Genomic DNA, 20,148 nt, shown 5'->3' with positions numbered 1-20,148 from the left:
GATCAGAGCAGCTAAAGCAGCTTTCCAACATCTCCCGGCTAGTAAGGAGACAGTGGTGTATAATTTTCATGTGTTTAGGCTCTGCCTTTTAAATTAAATTAAATTAAATTTTTGAGTCAGAGTCTTCCTCTGTTGCCGAGGCTCGAATGCAGTGGTGTGATCTTGGCTCACTGCAACTTCCACCTCCTGTCTTCAAGGGATTCTTCTGCCTCAGCCTACTGAGTAGCTGGATTACAGGCACCTACCACCATGCCCAGTTAATTTTTTTTTTTTTTTTGTATTTTCAGTAGAGACTGGGTTTCACCATGTTGGCCAGGTTGGTTTCCAACTCCTGACCTCAGCACTTTGGGAGACCACCTGTTTCAGCCTCCCAAAGTGCTGGGATTACAGGCATGGGGTGGTGCCCAGCCTAGGCTCTGCCTTTAAATGCTGAGTTCTCTGCTTACCTGCTGTGTGATACTAGGGGAGTTGCCCACCCTCTCTGAGCTTCCCCTACTTCATTTGTGAAATAGGGCTAATCTTAGCACCTGCATCACAGGTATACATCAAGCAACCTGGCATACTGTCAGTGCTCAGTAAATGCTAGATATTGGAGTTATTCAAGTAACAGAATTTGCAGAGCTCAAAAGCCTGTGTGGGTGCTCAAATTCCATGTGAATTTGCCTTTAAACCCATTGCTAGCTGTTAGAGACCACAGGAAATCCCTGAGAAACAAATCCCAGCTCCTTAATGTACAGAGAAGTTTTTTGTAGTTAAAATATGCTTGTGGGTAATTTAAATGACTTGAGGGTTCCCTGAGATTCTAGGAGACAGGTACGGCCCTAGTATTCATTTAAGTATCTGCCGTAGTGATTCATTACCCCAAGATTTTCAGCAGAAAACATACCAAGAAAATTCATTTGCCACGTGGATAGTGTTTCTGACGCCTCACGTTTTAAAGCTGTGATTTTGCCAGAAAATGGTAATTTAACAAATAATCACATGAAGTGCTTACTACGTACCAAGTACCATTGTAAGAGCTTTACAATTATCAACTCGCTCAGTTCTCATCACCACCCTTGCAGGAGGTACTCGTTGCAAACTCCACCTTACAGATCAGGAGCCTGAGGCAGGAAGAGTTGATTCCCTTGCCAAGTTTTCAGCTGGTGAGGGCAGTGCAGGGAGCCTGTGTTTTCAGCCACCAGCCTCACCGCCACTGCCTGACCTCCCACTGTGGCTTCTTAGAGGCCCTACCCACAAAGGTCTTGAGAAGGAGAACAACAAACACCAGTTTGGAAATTTTCTGGCTTCTCTTTGAACTTGATGTCCAAGCCAAGTTGGGGCCTCTTAGGCAGTCAGGGCTGCCATAATAAAATACCGTAGACTGGGAGGCTTAAACCACAGACATTTATGTTCTCACAGTTCTAGGGGCTGGAGGTCCAAGATTAAGGTGCTGATATCGCTTTGTGTGTCTAAACTTTCTTTTCTCATAAGGACATCAGCCAGATTGGATTAGGGCCCATTCTAACAGCTGCATTTTAACATAATCACCCCTTTAAAAGTACTATCTCCAAATAGTTGCATTCTGAAATGCAGGGGGTTAAGGCTTTAATGTGTGAATTTTGAGGGGGCCACAATTTAGCCCATAATGGGAGCCTTCTCACAAGGTAACCACTCAGGCCCCACAAGGCTGCAGGTGGAATGACAGGGAACAGCTGCCTTTTATCAAAAGTGAGAAGAAATTAACTATCTGACCAGGACACTGAGGCCACTTCCACATGTGGCTGCCTGGGCTTCAGGGCTCCTTATCCAGCTTCCCCTGTGAAAGTTGGCTGCCCATGCCCTCAGGGAGATGGGTTTACCTTCTGATGACCAGATGGCTTACAGAGGGCACTGCTTCTCTCCACAGAAGGAGGCTCCTGAGATCCTCAGTGGCTCCAACAAGTCCCTTGCCCTCCATCTGATACAAAACATCCTGGTAAGTAACTTGGGAGGCTGCAGTACTCCAGAGACACATGCACTTAACAGATAGCCCTGGGTCACACTCAGCGGGAGAGGCCAGGGGCACAGACACTCCTCACTCACTCAGTCATTCAATAGACGTTTCCTAAGCACAGGTGTATTAGTCCACTCTTGCACTGCTATTAAGAAATACCTGAGACTGGATAATTTATAAAGAAAAGAGGCTTAATTAGCTTATGGTGCTGCAGGCTGTACAGGAAGCATGATGCTGGCATTTACATAGCTTCTCGGGAGGCCTCAGGAAACTTACAATCTTGGTGGAAGGCGAAGGGGAAGAAGGCACGTCTTACATGGTTAGAGCAGGAGGAAGGAGAGAGGGATGAGGTGCCACACACTTTTAAATAACCAAAACTCGTGAGAGCTGTATCGTGAGAACAGCACCAAAGGGATGGTGCTAACCATTCATGAGAAACTGCCCCTACGACCCAATCATCTCCCATCAGGCCCCGTCTCCAAAATTAGGGATTACAATTCAACATGAGATTTGGTGGGGGACACAGGACCAAACTATGTCAATAGGCCCATAAACCCAATCCACAATCCCTGACCTGGAAGAGCTCCAAAAACCCAGAGGGTTTTTGTAACCTACCCAGGAGCAGAACTGGACCTCAACTGATTTGTGGCTATCAGTCATTTTCATTCCCACACATTTATCATGTTATTTATCCCACTCTTCAGATGTTTCTCTGTGGATGCATTAATGTGGGTTTTGGGGTTTTGCCCCTACCCCGAGCCTGTGTCGTAACATGCAGCATGGGTGCTACATTATCTACCTACAGTCTGAAAAGCTCTGAATGCTGAAACACACACAGGACTAGGGACCTGTATTCACCACACACCAGCCAGGCATCAGGCCAGGCTCTGGCAAGACCAGTCATTTACTCATTCATTCACTCATTTATTGTTCCATCACTCATTCATTCGTTCACTGCACAAACTTAGCAGTATCTGGTCTTACTCTAGACACTAGGATATAGAGATGGATTGTTTTCCTTCCTTTCTTTTCTCCTTTTTCCATCTTCCTCTTTTTCCATAAACGTTTATTCAGTGTGGACTCACTGCCAATATTCATTTTGTTCACTTGTCCATGGAACACATGTTTAGTGAGAGTCCACATGCCCCTGCATTCCCTGGGCACTGGGGTGCAATATGGGGTGGACGGAGATGACAAGACACTTCAATACAGTACACACGAAGCACAGCAATGTCCAAGGCTCTGTGGTGCACACAGAAGGGGACAGGCAGCTGTCTTGGGGAGAAGCGTTATGGAAGATTAATGGAGCTTGTCTGGTGATGGAATGGGTGGGTGGATAAACTGGGAAGAACCAAGAGTACCAGCTGGGAGCAGAGGGTGTGAAGAGATCAGCTGAGGGTTGGCTGCAGCAGGAGAGAATGCTTTCATCTGTTGTAAGCTATGTAATGAGCATACACTTCGTCCTAAAGACTGAGAACAGAAGGAAGAAGGACATGATTTGATTTCTATTTCAGGAAAAGCCCTCTGAAACTGGGCACGGTGGCTCACACCTGTAATCCCAACACTTTGGGAGGCCAAGGCAGGAGGATTGTTTGAGCCCAGAAGTTCAAGAATAGCCTGGGCTACACAGGGAGACCTTGTCTCTACAAAAAGTAAAAAAAATTAGGCAGGCCTGGTCGTATGCATTTGTGGTGCCAGCTACTTGGGAGGCCAAGCAGGAGGATTGTTGAGCCCGGGAGTTTGAGGCTGCAGGATCTCGCCACTATACTCTAGCCTGGCAACAGAGTGAGAGACTCTGTCTCAAAAAGAAAAAAAAAAAAAAGAAGAAGGAAAACAGAAAGAAACACTACAGGCGGAGATCCCTCAGGCCCCCCCCGGTGGAGGGATGTTTGACAAGTTGCAGCTGTCTGATGACGAATTGGGACTAAGGTTTGAGAGATACTGATGTTATAAATCATACAGTGGAATTCTCAGGTGGACTGGAGATGGCCTCATGGAGAAGATGCTCATTGATCTGATCCTTAGGGGAGGGGAACAACTGAGCAGAAGGACATTTCTAGTAGAGTGGGAAGTAGGTTGTGTGGGAAAGTGCAAGAGGAATGGAAGGGCGTGTGTTTCTCCTAGGCACGGTAGCATGCTAGGGGCTACTTTTTAAACAGTAAGTAGTTCTCTGATGCAGAAGGCATAGCCTTACCCCAGAACCCTAGGACTTTGCACTCTGACTGTCCTATGGGGACTCACCTGAGACTCCACACAGCATCTATACCCACCTTGGACACCTCCAGCACTATGGGTTCTGCTGGTTATATGGCCAAAGAGGCCAGGCCCTTACGCCATAAACTGGACCTACTGCAGAGGCCTCCCTTGCTGTGGCCTGATTAAAAACCACCAGCCTCCTGAGGACCCGATAAACGAGTCTGAGCAGCATTCTCCAATGTGGTGTACACTGCCTCGCCTCCAAATTCCAAAGAAACCCATCAAGGGCTGTGGCTGCTGTCTTAGTGGTACGGGTTTGAGCTACAACACCTTTCCAGCATTTCCTACAGCACCAGATCCCTGAATCTTCATGGAATTTACCATGCACTCTTTGCCATTAGTGCCTGGGGGAAGTTGAGAGGGAGAAGCCTGGGAGGCAGGCTGTTGCCAGGTCAGAGAAGCATCGAATGTCCTATTAAGGCACTCAGCAATGGGGCCTGGGGGAACCAACAGGACTGAATACCTGCTCTGGGCCAAGCAGCATACTTCTCTCTTCACATCTCATATAATCCTCTACATCCCTACAGATGAGGAAACTGAGGCTCCAAGAGACCAACTAGCTTAGGTAAGATAATAGCTAAGGGCTGGAGGCAGTGCTGGTACCAGGAGCAGGGCTGATTTCATGGATGTTCTGCCTGTGTAGTCACAGAGGACCTTGTTGCTCAGAAGGGTCCTACATTTGGTTTAATGCTCCGTTGTCACCATCTTGAAATTCTTAATGATTTTTTTAACAAGGAGTTTATGTTTTTACTTTGCACTGAGCTCCACAGATGATGCAGCCAGTTTTGCCCAGGAGTGACTCATTCTGAGACATGAGCGAGAGAGGCCTGTGGGATTTGGATGCAAATAGACTTGTGAAAGAATCATGGTTCTTCCAGTTGGGGCCCAACCACTTCACCTCTCTAAGCCTCAGTTTCTTAATCTGTGAAACGGGGCTAGTTTTGATACTTGCATCATAGGGTTGCTGTGTGGATTAAATAAAGCAATGTGGGTAAAGCATTCAGAATCATACCTGCACAGGTGAGTGTTTAATGTGTTGGCCACTGTGGTTGATCTGGATCTCCTATGACTAAGATTTTTTTTTACAGCACATCCCGCCTCAGTATTTGCACCTTGTGGCTAATGAATACTTCCATGACAAGCACTCCCTGACTGAAATCCGAGACGGTCTTCTGGACTTGCTTGGAGATGTGTTCTTTGTGGTCCCTGCACTGATTACAGCTCGATATCACCGAGGTGAGTCTCTGGGCACCCCGCTCCAGGACCACAGCCCAGCGAGGCTGGTGGCCACGGTGCTCCATGTTGTCTACTGACTGGCTGCCTCCTCTGCCTCTGTTCCTTCACAGAGAGGGTGTCTGTGTCTGGATGGGAACATGCCATGGGGACCTGTGTCATTCACCTGCCTTTCAGAGTTTGGGAATGCTGATCAGTTGTTTCTGTTTCTTCCCCTTCTTTAGGACCATGTAGAAAATTCTCATCTCCCTATAATTTTCTGGGCACTGTCCCCCGGGATTTCTTCTTTCTAGAAATGTCTTCCTCAACATCTTAGCCATACATAGTAATGGAACAAACATTTTAGCTTTAAGGAGTAATGGATTCCTAAAGTAATAGACTTTAATTCAACTATTTTAAAGGCAGACAAATACTCCACCCCGTAACATTAGATTCCACATTCTTCTCAAGTGCACATGCAACATCCTCCAGAATCAACCATATGTTAGGCCATCAAACAAATCCCAATAAATGTAAAAGGATGGAAATCATGCAGAGTATCTTCTTCAACCACAAGGGAATGAAATTAGAAATCAATAACAAAAGGAAATCTGGAAAATTCGTAAATATTTATAAATGAAATGGCATACTCTTTTTTACATTTTAAAAATTGTAAATATGCTTAATAAAAAATTTCCCATTTTAACCATTTTAAGTGTGTAGTTCAATGGTATTAAGTACATTCATATTGTTGTACAACCATCACCGCTATACATCTTCAGAACGTTTTTATCATCCCAAACTGAAAATCAGTACCTATTAAAAATAACTCCCCACTCCTCTTTTCCCCAGACCCCAATAACCACCATTCTACTTTCTGTCTCTATGATTGACGTTTTAGTTACTTTAGTGACTTTAGTTACTCAATGTAAATGGAATCATTCAATATTTGTCCTTTTGTTTGGCTTATTTCACATAGCATAAGGTCTCAGGATTCCTATATGCTGTACTATACATCAGAATTTCCTCCTTTTATAAGGCTGAATTATGTTGCATTGTATGTATATATCACATTTTGTTTATCCATTTATTCATTAATGGACATTTGTGTTGTTTCCACCTTTTGGCTATTGTGCAATGAACAATTGGCTATTGGCTACAATTGGCTATTGACTATAATGCTGCAATTAATACAGTTGTAGAAATATCTGTTCAAGTCCCTGTTTTCAGTTATCTGGGGTATATGGCAGAGGTAGAATTGCTGGATCATATGTAATTCTATGTTTAATTTTTTTGAAGAACTGTCATGTTGCTTTCCACTGTGTCTGAACCATTTTACATTCCTACCAGCAATGCACAAGGGTTACAATTTCTCGACATCTTGACCAACATTTGTTATTTTCTGTTGTTGTTTTTTAAATAATGACTATTCTAATGGGTTTGAGGTAGTATCTCATTATGGTTTTCATTTGCATTTTCCCAATTATTAGAGATGTTGAGCATCTTTTCATGTGCTTATTGGATGTTTGTATATATGTTTTTACAGAAATGTCTGTTTAAGACTCTTGCCCATTTTTGAATTGAATTGTTTTTTGTTGTTGGGTTTTAAGAGTTCCATATATATATATATATATATATATAGTAGAAATCAATCCCTTATGAGATATTATGATATATATGACTTGCAAATATTTTCTCCCATTCTGTGGGTTGCCTTCTTACTCTGTTGATAATGCACCAAAGTTGCACAGTAGTTTTTCATTTTGATGAAATATAATTAATCCATTTTTATTGTTGATTGCGCTCTTGGTGTCATATCTAAGAATCCACGGCGAAATTCAAGGGTGTAGAAATTAACCACTATATTTTCATATAAAGGTTTACAGTTTTAGTTTTAAATATAGGTCTTTGATCCATTTTGAGTTAGTTTTTCTATATAGTATGAGGGAAGAATCTACCTTTATTCTTTTGCATGTGTTATATACTAGGGTGGCTATAATTTTTTTAAAAAAGAAAAGGAATAAGAACAAGTGTGAAGGGTATAGAGAAACCAAAACTCTCATACACGGCTGTTGGAAACATAAAACAGTGCAGCCCCTGTGGAAAAATGTTGTGGCTGTTGCTCAAAAAGTTAAACATAGTTTCCATATAACCTAGCAAATCCAGTCCTAGGGGTATACTCAAGATAACTGAAAACTGATATTCAAACAAAAATTGTATGTGAATGTTCATAGCACCCTTGCTCATTATAGGCCAAAATGGTAACAACCCAAGTGTTCATCAACTGATGAATCAATAAACAAAATTCAGTACATACTTACAATGGACTATCAGTTTGCCATAAAAAGAAATGAAATATGAATGCATGCTACAATACAGATGAGCCTTGTAAACATTATGCTAAGTGTAAGAAGTCAGGCACAAAGGGCCACATGTTGTATGATCTCACTTATACGAAATGTTCAGATTAGGCAAATCCATAGGGACAGAAAGTAGAACTGTGTAATGACTGCGAAATGGGTCTGAGGTTTCTGTTTGGGGTGATGAAAATGTTCTGGACCTAAATAGTGGTGATAGTTGCACAACATCCTAAATGTACTAAAAACCACTGAATTATATACTTTCAAATAGTTAAAGTGGCAGATTTCACTTATGTACATTTTGCCTTAAAAATATTGTTAGGAAAACGAGAAGGCAGACCACAGACTGGGAGAAAATATTCATAATACAATTATTTGACAAAATCATCATATCCAGATAGAAGAACCCTTACAGTTCAGTAATGAAAATAAAGTATTTTCCAAGAATGGGTAAAAGACTTGAAGTTCGAGAGAAAGTTCCAACAAGGTAGATCTTGGTTGAATATGGAGGACTTTTTTTGAGAAGCAGAACTACTGACTTCTCAGACGTGAGCTCTTCATCACCAGGGATATAAGCTCTGCTGTAACAGGAAATTCCAGCCTCAGATGAGGAAGGGGGAAGTGAGGCTGGCTTAGGTAGCCTCTTGTCTCTGAGCTGTCCCACCCCTTGGTCTATACATCCAAGACTTAATAGATGGGGACACAGAGCCAGCCCCCTGCTCCACGCTGCCTGCATGTCTGACCTTCCCTGACCTTTGTTCAGATGCTGGTGCACCTGTCTACTTCTATGAGTTTCGGCACCGGCCCCAGTGCTTTGAAGACACGAAGCCAGCTTTTGTCAAAGCCGACCACGCTGATGAAGTCCGCTTTGTGTTCGGTGGTGCCTTCCTGAAGGGTGACATTGTTATGTTCGGTAAGGGACTGGCCACTCCCCACAGTTCACATGAAGCCCCCTGCTTACCCCACCACTATGCAAGAGCCCGGAGGACTTCGGGGTTGGCATTTAATCACCTCTGTGGTTTACAGGCAGACGCAACCTTTCTCTGGAAAATGCCCTCACTTCCATTTTTAGAAGCCAAGATGGAAAAGCACCGTGACAGTTGCTTGATGAGGGCTTCTCTTTGTACTGAAACCTACAGGTGTGGCCACTTCAGAGTGCTCAAGCAATCTAAATAATTTTAAATAGATATATATTAGAACCATTTTCTTCCTTTTCTTTAACCACGGGTCTTACCCTCCCTCCCCTTCCCAGAAATCCCATGAGGCCACAATCTGAGGCTTTAAGAGGCAAGGACCATGTTTTTCATAATTCCAGCTCCAAGTGGTCTGCACTCCGAGGAGCTCATGTAAAGGCTTGTGAACTGTTACTTGTGATGTTAGCTCGTTTATTCTTAAATTTATGACATATTTGGTGCCTAAAATAAACCAATCAGATGAGGTTATCAATAGAAAAAATTTGCAGGGAAAATTACACACAGGAGCTATCACTAAACTATTTAGTTAGAAACATTACACAATGCAGGCTCTTAACTTATTCACATTGGCCTCCTGACAAAGAGGATAGAACATTCCATATAGAGTGTGTTTGTGCACTGTGGTTTATTCATTATTTCAGTGTTTCATCCTCATCTTACAACACAGATAATAAAGAACTTCCTCCTAGGTTGTCATAAGGACTAAATAAAATAAGCCCCATAAAGTAAGAGTGAATAGCTAATAAATGTCACTGTTATTTCTCAGCAACCATTCCTGAGCCCATCCTGTGTAATGGCACAGGGACTCCCTAAACTGGAAAAAGTGAACAACATATGTATCAAAAGGTGAAATTCCTTGATGTCTAAGGAGCTCCTAAAATTTGTAAGAAAAGAATAACCTAATTGAAAACTGGGTAACAGATACAAACAGACAGTTCGTGGAAAAGAAAACACAAGTGCCTTCTAGACATATGAACATCCGCTCAACCTCCCTCATAACAAGAAAACTGCAGACCATCCTTAGCAAGGAATTATTCTTCATCAATCAAAGTTGAAAAAAACAAAACACTTAAAATAATGTATTCTAGCAGGTGTGAAAAACAATTTTATACATTAATAGAGAAATCTATCAACATTTAAATGCATGTAAGGCTGGGCATGGTGGCTCACACCTGTAATCCCAGCACTTTGGGAGTCTGAAGCGGGAGGATTGCTTGAGTCCAGCAGTTCCAGAACATTTTGGGCAACATAGTAATACCTCCTCTCTACAAAAAAAAAATAATAATAAGAAACACAATTAGCCAGGCATGGTGGCACACACCTGTAGTCCCAGCTACTCAGGAGGCTGAGGTGGGAGGATCACTTGAGCCCAAGAGTTTGAGGTTACAGTGAGCAATGATCATGGCCCTGAACTCTAGTCTGGGCAACAGAGTGAGACTCCTGTCTCAAAAATTGTTTTTATTTTATAAAATAAAAAAATGCATGTAGTCTTAGCCAGGTGTGGTGGCTCATGCCTATAATGCCATCACTTTGGGAGGCTGAGGCAGGAAGAATTGCTTGAGCCCAGGAGTTGGAAGCTGAAGTGAGCTATGATGGTGCCACTGCACTCCAGTCTGGGTGACAGAGTGTGACTCCATCTTTATAAAAATAAATAACGTAGATTAAAACGCGTATAGTTTTTAGCCTGTCAATTCTACTTCTAGAGTTTTTGTGTAAGTATACCTCCACATGTGCAAAATATATATGCACACTAAAATACTGCTTTTACCAGCAAAAGATCGGAAACATGACACATACATTATATATTTATATATAATTGCATGTAAATATGTATTTACATATTACATGTTCATAGAACAACAAATGGCAGTTTGATAAGTGACAAGTCCTATCTATGAGATCAATTTTAATAAAAAGAGCAATATGTAGAATACGTGTCCAGTCTCCGGCCAGATGTGTAGAAAGGTGTCCGTTTATACCCTGGAACCTGCAGAGCCTGTCTTTGGGAAGGTGCCGCTGAGGCTCGTCACTGGGTGTCTGCAGGGAAGAGATGAAAGGGAAACATTTTCATTGGATATTAGATGCTCTTTCTGCATTTTGGATTTTCTACTTTTTATATAAAGAAATACAAAAATTAATTGTAAAAATGTGTGTTCAAGGACAGAGGCAGAGGAAGAGAGAGAAAGAAAAGAGAGGAAAGAGAGAAGCAAGAGAGAGGGAAGACAGGGAGAGAAGGAACAGAGAGACAGGGAAGAAAGAAGGGAGAGAGAGAGGGAGAGAGAAGGAAGACAGAGGGACGAAAGAGAGAGGAGAGAGAGAGAAGAAAAAGAGGGAAGAGAGATGGAAGACAGAGATGGGGAGAGAGAAGGAAGAGAGGATGGAGAGAAGGAAGAGAGAGAGAGGGGAAAACGGAGACAGAGAGAGGGAGCAAGCTGGTCTGTGTCCCCAGGGAACCTGCAGCATCATGGGACTGGCTGCAGGAACATGGGGTGGACAGGGAAGATGTGTGTTCAGCTTCCACCATTCAGAAGCCACAATTCCTTGGGCAGGTGCCCATTTCTCTGAGCTTTAGTATCTGCATGTGTAAAATGGGTACAGTGACTTGGTAGGCTTGTAAGGTTCCAGTGGGAGGAGGGGTGTGAAAGGGATTCATCAAATACAAGGCACCCCGGGCTTTCCCAGCCTCACCGAGAGCAGCAGCATTTTGTGATTATCTCCTTCAGAAGGAGCCACGGAGGAGGAGAAGTTGCTGAGCCGGAAGATGATGAAATACTGGGCTACCTTTGCTCGAACTGGGTATGTAAACTTCCCAGTCTCCCCCATGCCAAGGCCTGGGGTGTGAGGAGGAAAATCTCACTCCTGTTTCTGCTCTCCCTTCCAGGAATCCCAATGGGGACGACCTGCCTCTGTGGCCAGCCTATAATCTGACCGAGCAGTACCTGCAGCTGGACTTGAACATGAGCCTCGGACAGAGACTCAAAGAACGGCGGGTGGAGTTTTGGACCAGCACCATCCCCCTGATCCTGTCTGCCTCCGACACGCTCCATAGTCCTCTTTCCTTCTTAATTTTCCTCTCTCTCCTCCAGCCTTTCTTTTTCTCTTGTGTTCCTTGGGAAGTTATCTTTCCGTGATTTTGGTTTCCCTTCTCCTCCTACAATTTTTCCCCGCAATCATTAGCTTCTTTCCAAGTTCAGCTGCTTTCTATGGGGATCTTTGCAGAACAAGCTGCTTTTGCTGATATTTTACGGACTTAGGAATGATCCTTATGGAATTCTTTTCAACATCAAAAAGTGCAATTTGTCTTGGAAGGCAACACGATTTCTTCAATAAATTTGGAAAAGAACTGACCTATTAGTTGTCATAATAATGATTTTATAACTCATATGAAATAAAATCAGAATGTAAAATATGGATAAGGGGGCAGAATTTAATTCTGTGCTGATAACACTCCCCCTGCCCCCAGCACCCACTTTCTATCAGAGAAGATGTCTGTGAATGTTACCCAAAATGTGAGTCCACCACCCCAACCCATCGCGGCTTCAGCCACAAGCCAAATATGGATGTCTTGTACATCATGGGTTTGAGCTGGGTCTCTTCTGTGGCTCAGAGGGACGTGTGGGTGATGGGATATCCTCAGCCATAGAAAGCTAATGTCATCCAAAATAAAAAAACCTAGAAGTCAAATTCTAGGCATCAAGGGTCAGATCAGCAATGTCAAGAAGAAATGAAGCTTCTGTGATGGGGTCGAGATGAATCTATAATTCAGTAAATCCACACTGGCTGGGTGTGGTGGCTCACGGCTATAATCCCAGCACTTTGGGAGGCTGAGGTGGGTGGATCACTTAAGGTCAGGAGTTCAAGACCAGCTTGGCCAACATGGTGAAACCCCATCTCTACTAAAGAATACAAAAATTAGCTGGGCGTGGTGGTGTGTGCCTATAGTCCCAGCTACTTGGGAGGCTAAGGTGGGAGAATCACTTGAACCTGGGAGGTGGAGGTTGCAGTGAGCCGAGGCCGCACCACTGCACTCCAGACAGGGTGACAGAGCAAGAATCCTTAATAAAAAAAAAATAAATAAATAAGATAATAATAATAATAAATAAAAAATAAATCTACACTGAGCGTCTGATATATACCAGGCGTATCCCCACCGGGATACAGCAGTGAAGAAAACCTGGCTGCTACCCAAGAGTGAGCAAACAGACATTAAGCAAACATTCACCCAAGTGGATATCTCATACTGTAACTTCGATAGGTGTTACTCAGGAGAATAAGGTGTTTTCAAGAAAGTGTAACAGAGGCAACCTAAGTTAGATTAAAGTCTTAGGAGGCTCTCTCTGGAGAAATAGCATTTACATTAAGAAAGGACAAATCACAATTAGTCACAGGGTAGGGAGAATGTTAAATACCGTCATTCAAAGGATGCACTCTTACTTTGTATAGTCACATAATCCATATTATATCCATATAATTCACCAGGGTCATTATTTTTTCTTCATGATTGCTTCAAGATTACATAAGATGCATAGACTAGGAGGGTTTCTGAGATGCCAGCAACTCGTCTGGGTGAGAGATCTCCAACTCAGAGCCTGAATCTGACCCCCTGAAGTGTTTTGTTTGGCCCACACAATGTTAAATATGTTTTGGAATTTGTGGCCAGCAAATTTAAGTTAGGGAAATTTCACATTAAATGCCATATTTCCAGCTTCTTCAGGAAACAACAATAACAAGAAAACCCAGAGGATACTATTACAGAGCTGCATTCGCACATGATAACCAGCACTTCTGGCGGTCCATATTACACCTTTTATGCAAATTATAGGGTGCCCCTTCCTCAAAACCTTCTACAGACATCTTCAGAAACTGCCATGGATAAATGTCTGCATCTATGATGCAATGACACCTTCTGTAAAGTGTTATCCTTCTGCAGTGCACTCCCTGTGCAACCATCCTCAGCAAAGATAGAGTAATCTGCAGGAACTGAGTGGTGGCTGCCCCCTTTACAGAGGTATAAGTTCTCCACTTTTCCCAGTCTGCACCATTCCACTTTGTGCTGTGCCTGGTCCATTTTACTCACTGATATTACCCAACCTCTGAAGGTGTTAAAGTTTGGACTCTTGACCTCTCATTTCATAGTGAACCTCAGAGAGGTGAAAGGATTCAGCCAAGATCACTCAGCAAGTTTGCAGTGTCAGCAAGTTAGCAGTAAGTCAAAACTAGACCTTAAGGCTCTTGTCACTTCAGAGCAGGACTCTTACTGCCACGCAGCTACCTCTCTCACCAGATGGTCCAAGGCATTCTCTGGATTAGGTGGTTGTGGGAGGGGTGGATCAGAGATGCTCTGGGCCACTTTATGGCTGTAGGCCACATGAAAGCAAGCTGGAAACTGAATTGCCTCTGCAGCTGCAGAAGACTAATTTCTATATTGATATTTGGAAAAACTAACAGCTAGAAAACACCACTCAACTCATTTTTAAAAATATGATCATATTAAATGACATTACACGCATCATTTATATATTGCTCGCAGTGCCAGCATCCTCAAATACAGTTCTAATTTTGGTAGATATCTTGCTAGGGGGAGCACATTTCTAAGTTATCCAGATATAGGGCCCTCTTTCCTTCTCTTTCTGTCCACATGCAATCAGATGCTTTGTGGAATTAAAGTTGACATTTATTTAAGTGCCACTTGGTGTCTTTTTTTCCCCCTTTAATTTAGAATTTTCTATCTGGGGTGGAAGTAAAAGAATCACTTGGAGGACTTTTCCAAAATACCGATGGCCAGGCCACTAGCCAGTCAATTGGAAGCAAAATCTCCTTGGATGGGACCTAGAAGTCTTTTTCAGTTTTCTGCCATTTTAATGAACACAGCTGATTAAGAACCACCAGGTCTTAAGAGTGTGGCATATGTATTTTTCAAGTTCCTAGAGGCTCTCCAAAACAAACAAACAAAAAATCTGCTTTATCCTCTGCCTGGTGTTGATGTGTCATAGTCTCTTTAGCCATTAGTTTAATCCTGTATATTTATGGTTATAATTTGATGAGCAATGTTGGGAATGACTTTTTTTTTTTTTTTTTTTTGAGATAGAGTCTCACTCTGTCACCCAGGCTGGAGTGCAGTGGCGCAATCTCCACTCACTGCAACCTCCACCCCAGTACTTCTATTTTCAAATATTATTTATGGCATCCAGATTTGCATAAGATGCACTGGGTCAACGGCCATGGCCTTTATAAATCAATATTCTTAAGTTCTACAAATTCACTTTCCTAAAGCGCCAAATCACATCCTGCTCACCAGCATGATGGGTACACACCACTTTCATAATCACTTCTAATTTTCCACCATTGTAAAAAAAATAAAATATTTAATCACTTTCTTATTGTAAAATAAACAATTTACTTTTCCAGGACCCACTGCCTCCCCCTCCCCCCCCCCCCCCCCCGCTTTTTTTTAAACAGTCTTGAACCCTTTCCATTAAATTAAATCAAAGCAGAAGCAGGGACAAACATTAGTCTTCACCTGTGAATTTCCTCATGTCCAGTAGAGGGCAGCACTACCACAAAGGAAAGACACTTCTCTCTATTCTGAGGTTCCTGAGATGCTGGTAGTGTTTCATCGCTGAAGATGCCCCTACAATAAAACCACGCAAAATAGTTAAATTATATAAAAACCTATACAATATAGTGTTATCCATTCCCTCTGTAACATTTGGAAAGAGGAAAAGGTACAATCCACTCCCTGAAAAGTCTGACTGAAAAGACTAAACTCACTAGCAGAACAGAGGTTGGGGCCAGCAGTGTTTCCCTTTTCCACTTCTTGGACTTTCCCATTAAGTCTCCAGGGGCCTACCTCAGAGGGGCATAAGGGATTTCCTCTCCTTGGATGAACTCAGTCCAGATTCCCCCTGGGCAGAGCTGCAGGGGAGGGTGGGAAGCGGGCTCAGGCCCTGCACCTGGGTAGCTGCCCCACCTGGTGCTGCCCCAGGTAACGCATCTACAAGACTAGCTTCCCTTTCCCCAGCAGGGAAAGATCCCACTCAGTCCTGCCCCGTGTGCTCTGCTAAAAGTTTCTATCAAGAGTGTGGCTCATTATTCCCCAGGACGGGAAGGGCTGGGGAGAGAAAATCCTACCTTGCCACTTGATTGTGTCAAGATACAAGGGAATTCACTGCAAAGAGCTCACTGTGCTCCATGAATGGGCTGGAGCTCAAGTCTGAAATTAAAGGATGGGTAGGAAATGGGATGGCCAGCCACAGCGTGGAGGAAGTGTAACCCAGAGCAGTGGTGGCAAGGGGGCCAGCCCACGGGCAGCAGGGCTTGTGTTGGCAAGGTTGCTGGAGCACACCGTGGATGCCTGGTGTGTAGAAAACAGACTTCTCTCTTTATAGGAAGATAATGCCATAAAATATCTGTCTATCTATTTATCTATCTATATCTATCTACGTACCTATTATCTATCAATTATCTATGATCTATCTATTATCTATCTAACCTATTTATTTCATTAATTACACTTATTTATGAAATTGTATTTCAAGTTCTATTTACCTCCTGAACTCTTCATGTGAGAGACCAGAACTCTGGCTGATACCATCAGTATTTTTAGGAGGATTGGTACACTTTGATTTTTATTCATTACTATATAATTCCTCCATTAGTTAACCTGCATGCAACAATTGAGTTACAGAAGCACATTTCTGAAAATAAGTTATTCAATGGGAAAAATGGACTGTTGATGGTCAATTAGTAATATGAAGGCAGGGACAAACTTGTCCACCATCATGAGAGCTTGTTTGGTGGCCAGGCATTGACTTCATCAAGAGTCATCATTACTGCAGCCATTACTTGAGCTTTGGGAAACTTCTTCCTTTTGACACGCAGATCTCTGTGTGTCAAAAGGACGGATATTACCTTATGTTGGCATCTGGCAAGGACCTTCCGATATTCTGTTGTAATTAGGTGGTCAGAGTTCCTGGGGTGAGCCCAGTTCTAGGACTGGCAGAGGCAGACAGTGTTCAGGAAACTTTGGCCTTGGGGTGGAGCTCAAAGGGGAGAGGTGCACTCCCCATGGGCATAAGTAGGGGATACCTATACCCCAACTTTCATAGGTATCCAATACCCCTAAACCCCAGAGAGTCTTTTCTGTCTCTATTCTGATGGCATAGGTACATGGTGGTGTCTTTCTCTCCATGAGTTAACGTCTCCTTTTTCTGTTCTAAAACTGGTTCTCATCATTCCGTTGGCCTTCCAGTGTCCAAAATGCTGTCATCTCTTCTTTTGCAGTTTGTCTATGTGGATTTGTAGCTTTAAAAACTTTATTTCACTGTTTTTTCGGATGATTGGAGGAGGGAAATAAAAAATTTTGGATCCCTCTTCCTTCACAGGAAGTGGTGAACTGTTTTTCCTTTACACAAACATTTAAAATCAACTTTTCTACCTTTTTGACAGTTACATTGCATCCCATAGTATAATACTCAATAAACTATATAACTCTCTACTATTGTTAAAATATAGTTATATAGTTATATATTAAATATTGCATGTCAATCATTCGAATGATTTCCTATTTTATACTATTGTGAACTTCACTGAGGTGACCATCTGATATGTATATCTTTGGGCTCATTCAGAATTATTCCTAGAGAATAGTGCTTTAAAATAAAGGTTTTATCATTATTTAGGTATGGCAGTGCCAACAGATCAGATGTCAGCCATTGAAAAAGCAATTTGGGCTGGGTGTGGTGGCTCACGCCTGTAATCTCAGCAATTTGGGAGGCCAAGGTGGATGGATTACTTCAGGTCAGGAGTTCGAGAGCAGCGTGACCAACCTGGTGAAACTTTGTCTCTACTAAAAATACAAAAACAAATTTAGCTGGGTATGGTGGTGGGCACCTATAATCCCAGCTACTAGGGAGGCTGCAGAAGGAGAATCGCTTGAACCTAGGAGATGGAGGTTGCCGTGAGCCGAGATCGTGCTATCGCACTCCAGCCTGGGCAACAGAGCGAGACTCCATCAGAAAGAGAGAAACAGAGAAAGAAAGAAAGAAAGAAAGAAAGAAAGAAAGAAAGAAAGAAAGAAAGAAAGAAAGAAAGAAAGAAAGAAAGAAAGAAAGAAAGAGAAAGAAAGAAAGAAAGAAAGAGAGAGAGAAAGAAAGAGAAAAAGAGTAGTTTGTTACTCACATGTTACTCACACACAGATCCCAAGACAAGACAAGGGGGAATTCCATGCTATGGGAGCAGGAGGCTGCACAGACATTGCTGGAGTCCGTCAGAAGGTGGTGGTGATGGGCATGTAGCAATAGGTGTTCCTGTGGTTTCCATGGGAAAGAAGAGGTGAGGCAGGGTGATCAGGTTTAGGATTGGTTAGTTTGAACATTTTCAGTGGGCTCTGCGGCATCGGAGCTGTTCCATCTGGTACCTAGCCCTGGGGTGATGAGGGTGTGAGGCTATTAGTCCAGAGTGGGAGAGCCCCATAAAGGAGGTGGTTGGGATGTGGGCTCTGGATCAGTGAGTTTGTATATGAAAGGCACACTAAGAGACAAGTGGCTTATATCTCTAGGAATTGGCTAACTCTGGGAGGTGCAGTCCCTCTAGGAGCAAAGCCCTGGATGTCAAAGTATCAGAATGGAGAAAATAAAGAACACGGTTAATAAAAAATAGCTAGCACAAAAATGATGCCTTTTTGAAATGTTAGGATAGATTTTGCCAAATTGCCCCCAAGAAAACTTGAACTAATTGATCTCTCACATCAGTTGTGAAAGTTCCTGGTTTTCTATATTGTTGCCACTAAAGAGGAGTGGTAAAAATCCTTGCAAAGTCAGTAAGTGCCATTTGGGTATCTGGTTTGAATTTGCATGTCTTGGTGTGTGTGCTATTGATCTGTGAAAATGGTATTTTGTGGATGTGAAGACCCCTTGGCGCCTGATTGGTGGGATGGAGGGGGACTGTGAACAGTACCCACCCTGATGTGCTCCTGGCCTCCGTAGAAGCACAGCTATGTGGGAAGTGTCAGAGGAGCTACAACTTCCCCACCCCAGCTGTGACCCAGCCCATGAAGGATTCTAGAGATTTTGTCCCTTGCATGACCTTCTAAAGTGAGAACACAGGGCCAGCATCAGTAGCTCCTGGGATTTGGGCAGACCTTTGTGCAGTCCAGCTTTTTGGAGAAGCTTATGTCATTTATGCTTGCTGAGTCCTGGGTAAGCCCCAAAGCCAAGCTTTCACAAGCATAGGACTTAGGCACCTTTGAAAAGGAGAAGATTATCTTTTACCCTCCCGAAGAGTGTGTAAGAGGTTCCCCTTGAGGGTAACCATTGATCCCTCCAGATGGCTTGGCTGCTTCTGCCAGGCTCTACTTTCGGAAACGCCCTTCATTGTGCAATTCTCAGAATTAAAGTCTTTTAGAGTCTCCTTATTGTCCAGGGATGAAGTCTGTTCTCCTTGGCTTGGCATTGAAGCTTTCTGTCCTCCATTCGCCCTTCCAGTCCAACTGGCCTCCCCAAGAAGCCCCTGAATCTGCGTTGTACCAATGCTAATTTCTTCTCTGTCTCTCCAAATTTTGCCCATCTCTCAATACCTAGTACCATCAAGAGACATCACAGTTTTAGGCATTAACATATATGAATATTGATAGTTCTCAGGGCAGGAAAACACACAGAACATGCCTCTCTGTGGAGGCCAATCTATTCACCTGGATGTTTATTATGTAATCTATAGTTTGAGTTTATAGGACTCTTTCGAGATTATAATTCAATCTTAACTTTTCTGTGTCTAAATTTTTACATGGCTTTCTGAATCATCTTTCTTTCCCCAAATTATTCCTAACAGGCTAAAGGAAGGCTTAATAGAGTAGCCCTAATGAATAGGGAATGGGTTTATAAACAGGCTTTTGTGATACAAATCAAAGAAATACAAAAACTTAGTGTTTACCAGAGTGTAGTGCACTTATTCCTGGAGTTATGCAGGATCATTTTAGATGGCGCACAAACTAGAAACCACTTATATAATGGTTGTGTATTTATTTTGCTGTGTATTAGGGAATAAAAACCCTTTACTATCAAGTCCATGGTTTAATGGATATTACCTGTGACAAGGATTGCTGGCAGTGTGTTAAAATCTGTCCCACCTTCCTTGGTACACAGCCAGATTACATTTTCCAGCCTTGGTTGCAAGTAGATTGATCGTGTGAATAAGTTCTCACCAATGTCCTCTGAGTGGGAGTGCAGAGTGCCACAGCCAGGCCTGGCCCACACAAATGCTCCATGGTCACACTTCTGCTCCTGCCTCTTCCAGGTGACAGGAAATTGACACCTATGGCAACTTTAGAAACCATGAGTTAAGGAAGGTAAAGCCACCATAGCCTAGATCAGGA

The 20,148-nt window shown here is 42.9% G+C and overlaps 1 protein-coding gene across 3 annotated transcripts in view; it reads left to right on the top strand.

Annotated features, from left to right (window-relative positions):
- The window catches only part of LOC105494112 (carboxylesterase 5A), a 33,923-nt gene extending 21,737 nt beyond the window's left edge, over positions 1 to 12,186 (top strand). The window contains exons 9-13 of one of the 3 annotated variants that reach the window (XM_071084558.1): positions 1,889 to 1,957; positions 5,320 to 5,467; positions 8,567 to 8,716; positions 11,501 to 11,573; positions 11,659 to 12,186. In XM_071084558.1, coding sequence (XP_070940659.1) covers positions 1,889 to 1,957; positions 5,320 to 5,467; positions 8,567 to 8,716; positions 11,501 to 11,573; positions 11,659 to 11,908 — 690 coding nt within the window. In that variant the 3' untranslated portion in view covers positions 11,909 to 12,186. Of the gene's footprint in view, positions 1 to 1,888; positions 1,958 to 5,319; positions 5,468 to 8,566; positions 8,717 to 8,829; positions 9,249 to 11,500; positions 11,574 to 11,658 lie in introns of those variants that run through there. The other 2 variants (XM_071084559.1, XM_071084560.1) reach the window with 2 other exon arrangements.
- The last annotated feature ends 7,962 nt before the right edge of the window (positions 12,187 to 20,148 follow it).

The sequence above is a fragment of the Macaca nemestrina genome, chromosome 18, assembly GCF_043159975.1.
Source record: "Macaca nemestrina isolate mMacNem1 chromosome 18, mMacNem.hap1, whole genome shotgun sequence".
Classification (NCBI taxonomy): domain Eukaryota; kingdom Metazoa; phylum Chordata; class Mammalia; order Primates; family Cercopithecidae; genus Macaca; species Macaca nemestrina.
The sequence above is the reverse complement of the archived record's forward strand: the minus strand, read 5'-3'. Positions and strand labels throughout refer to the sequence as shown.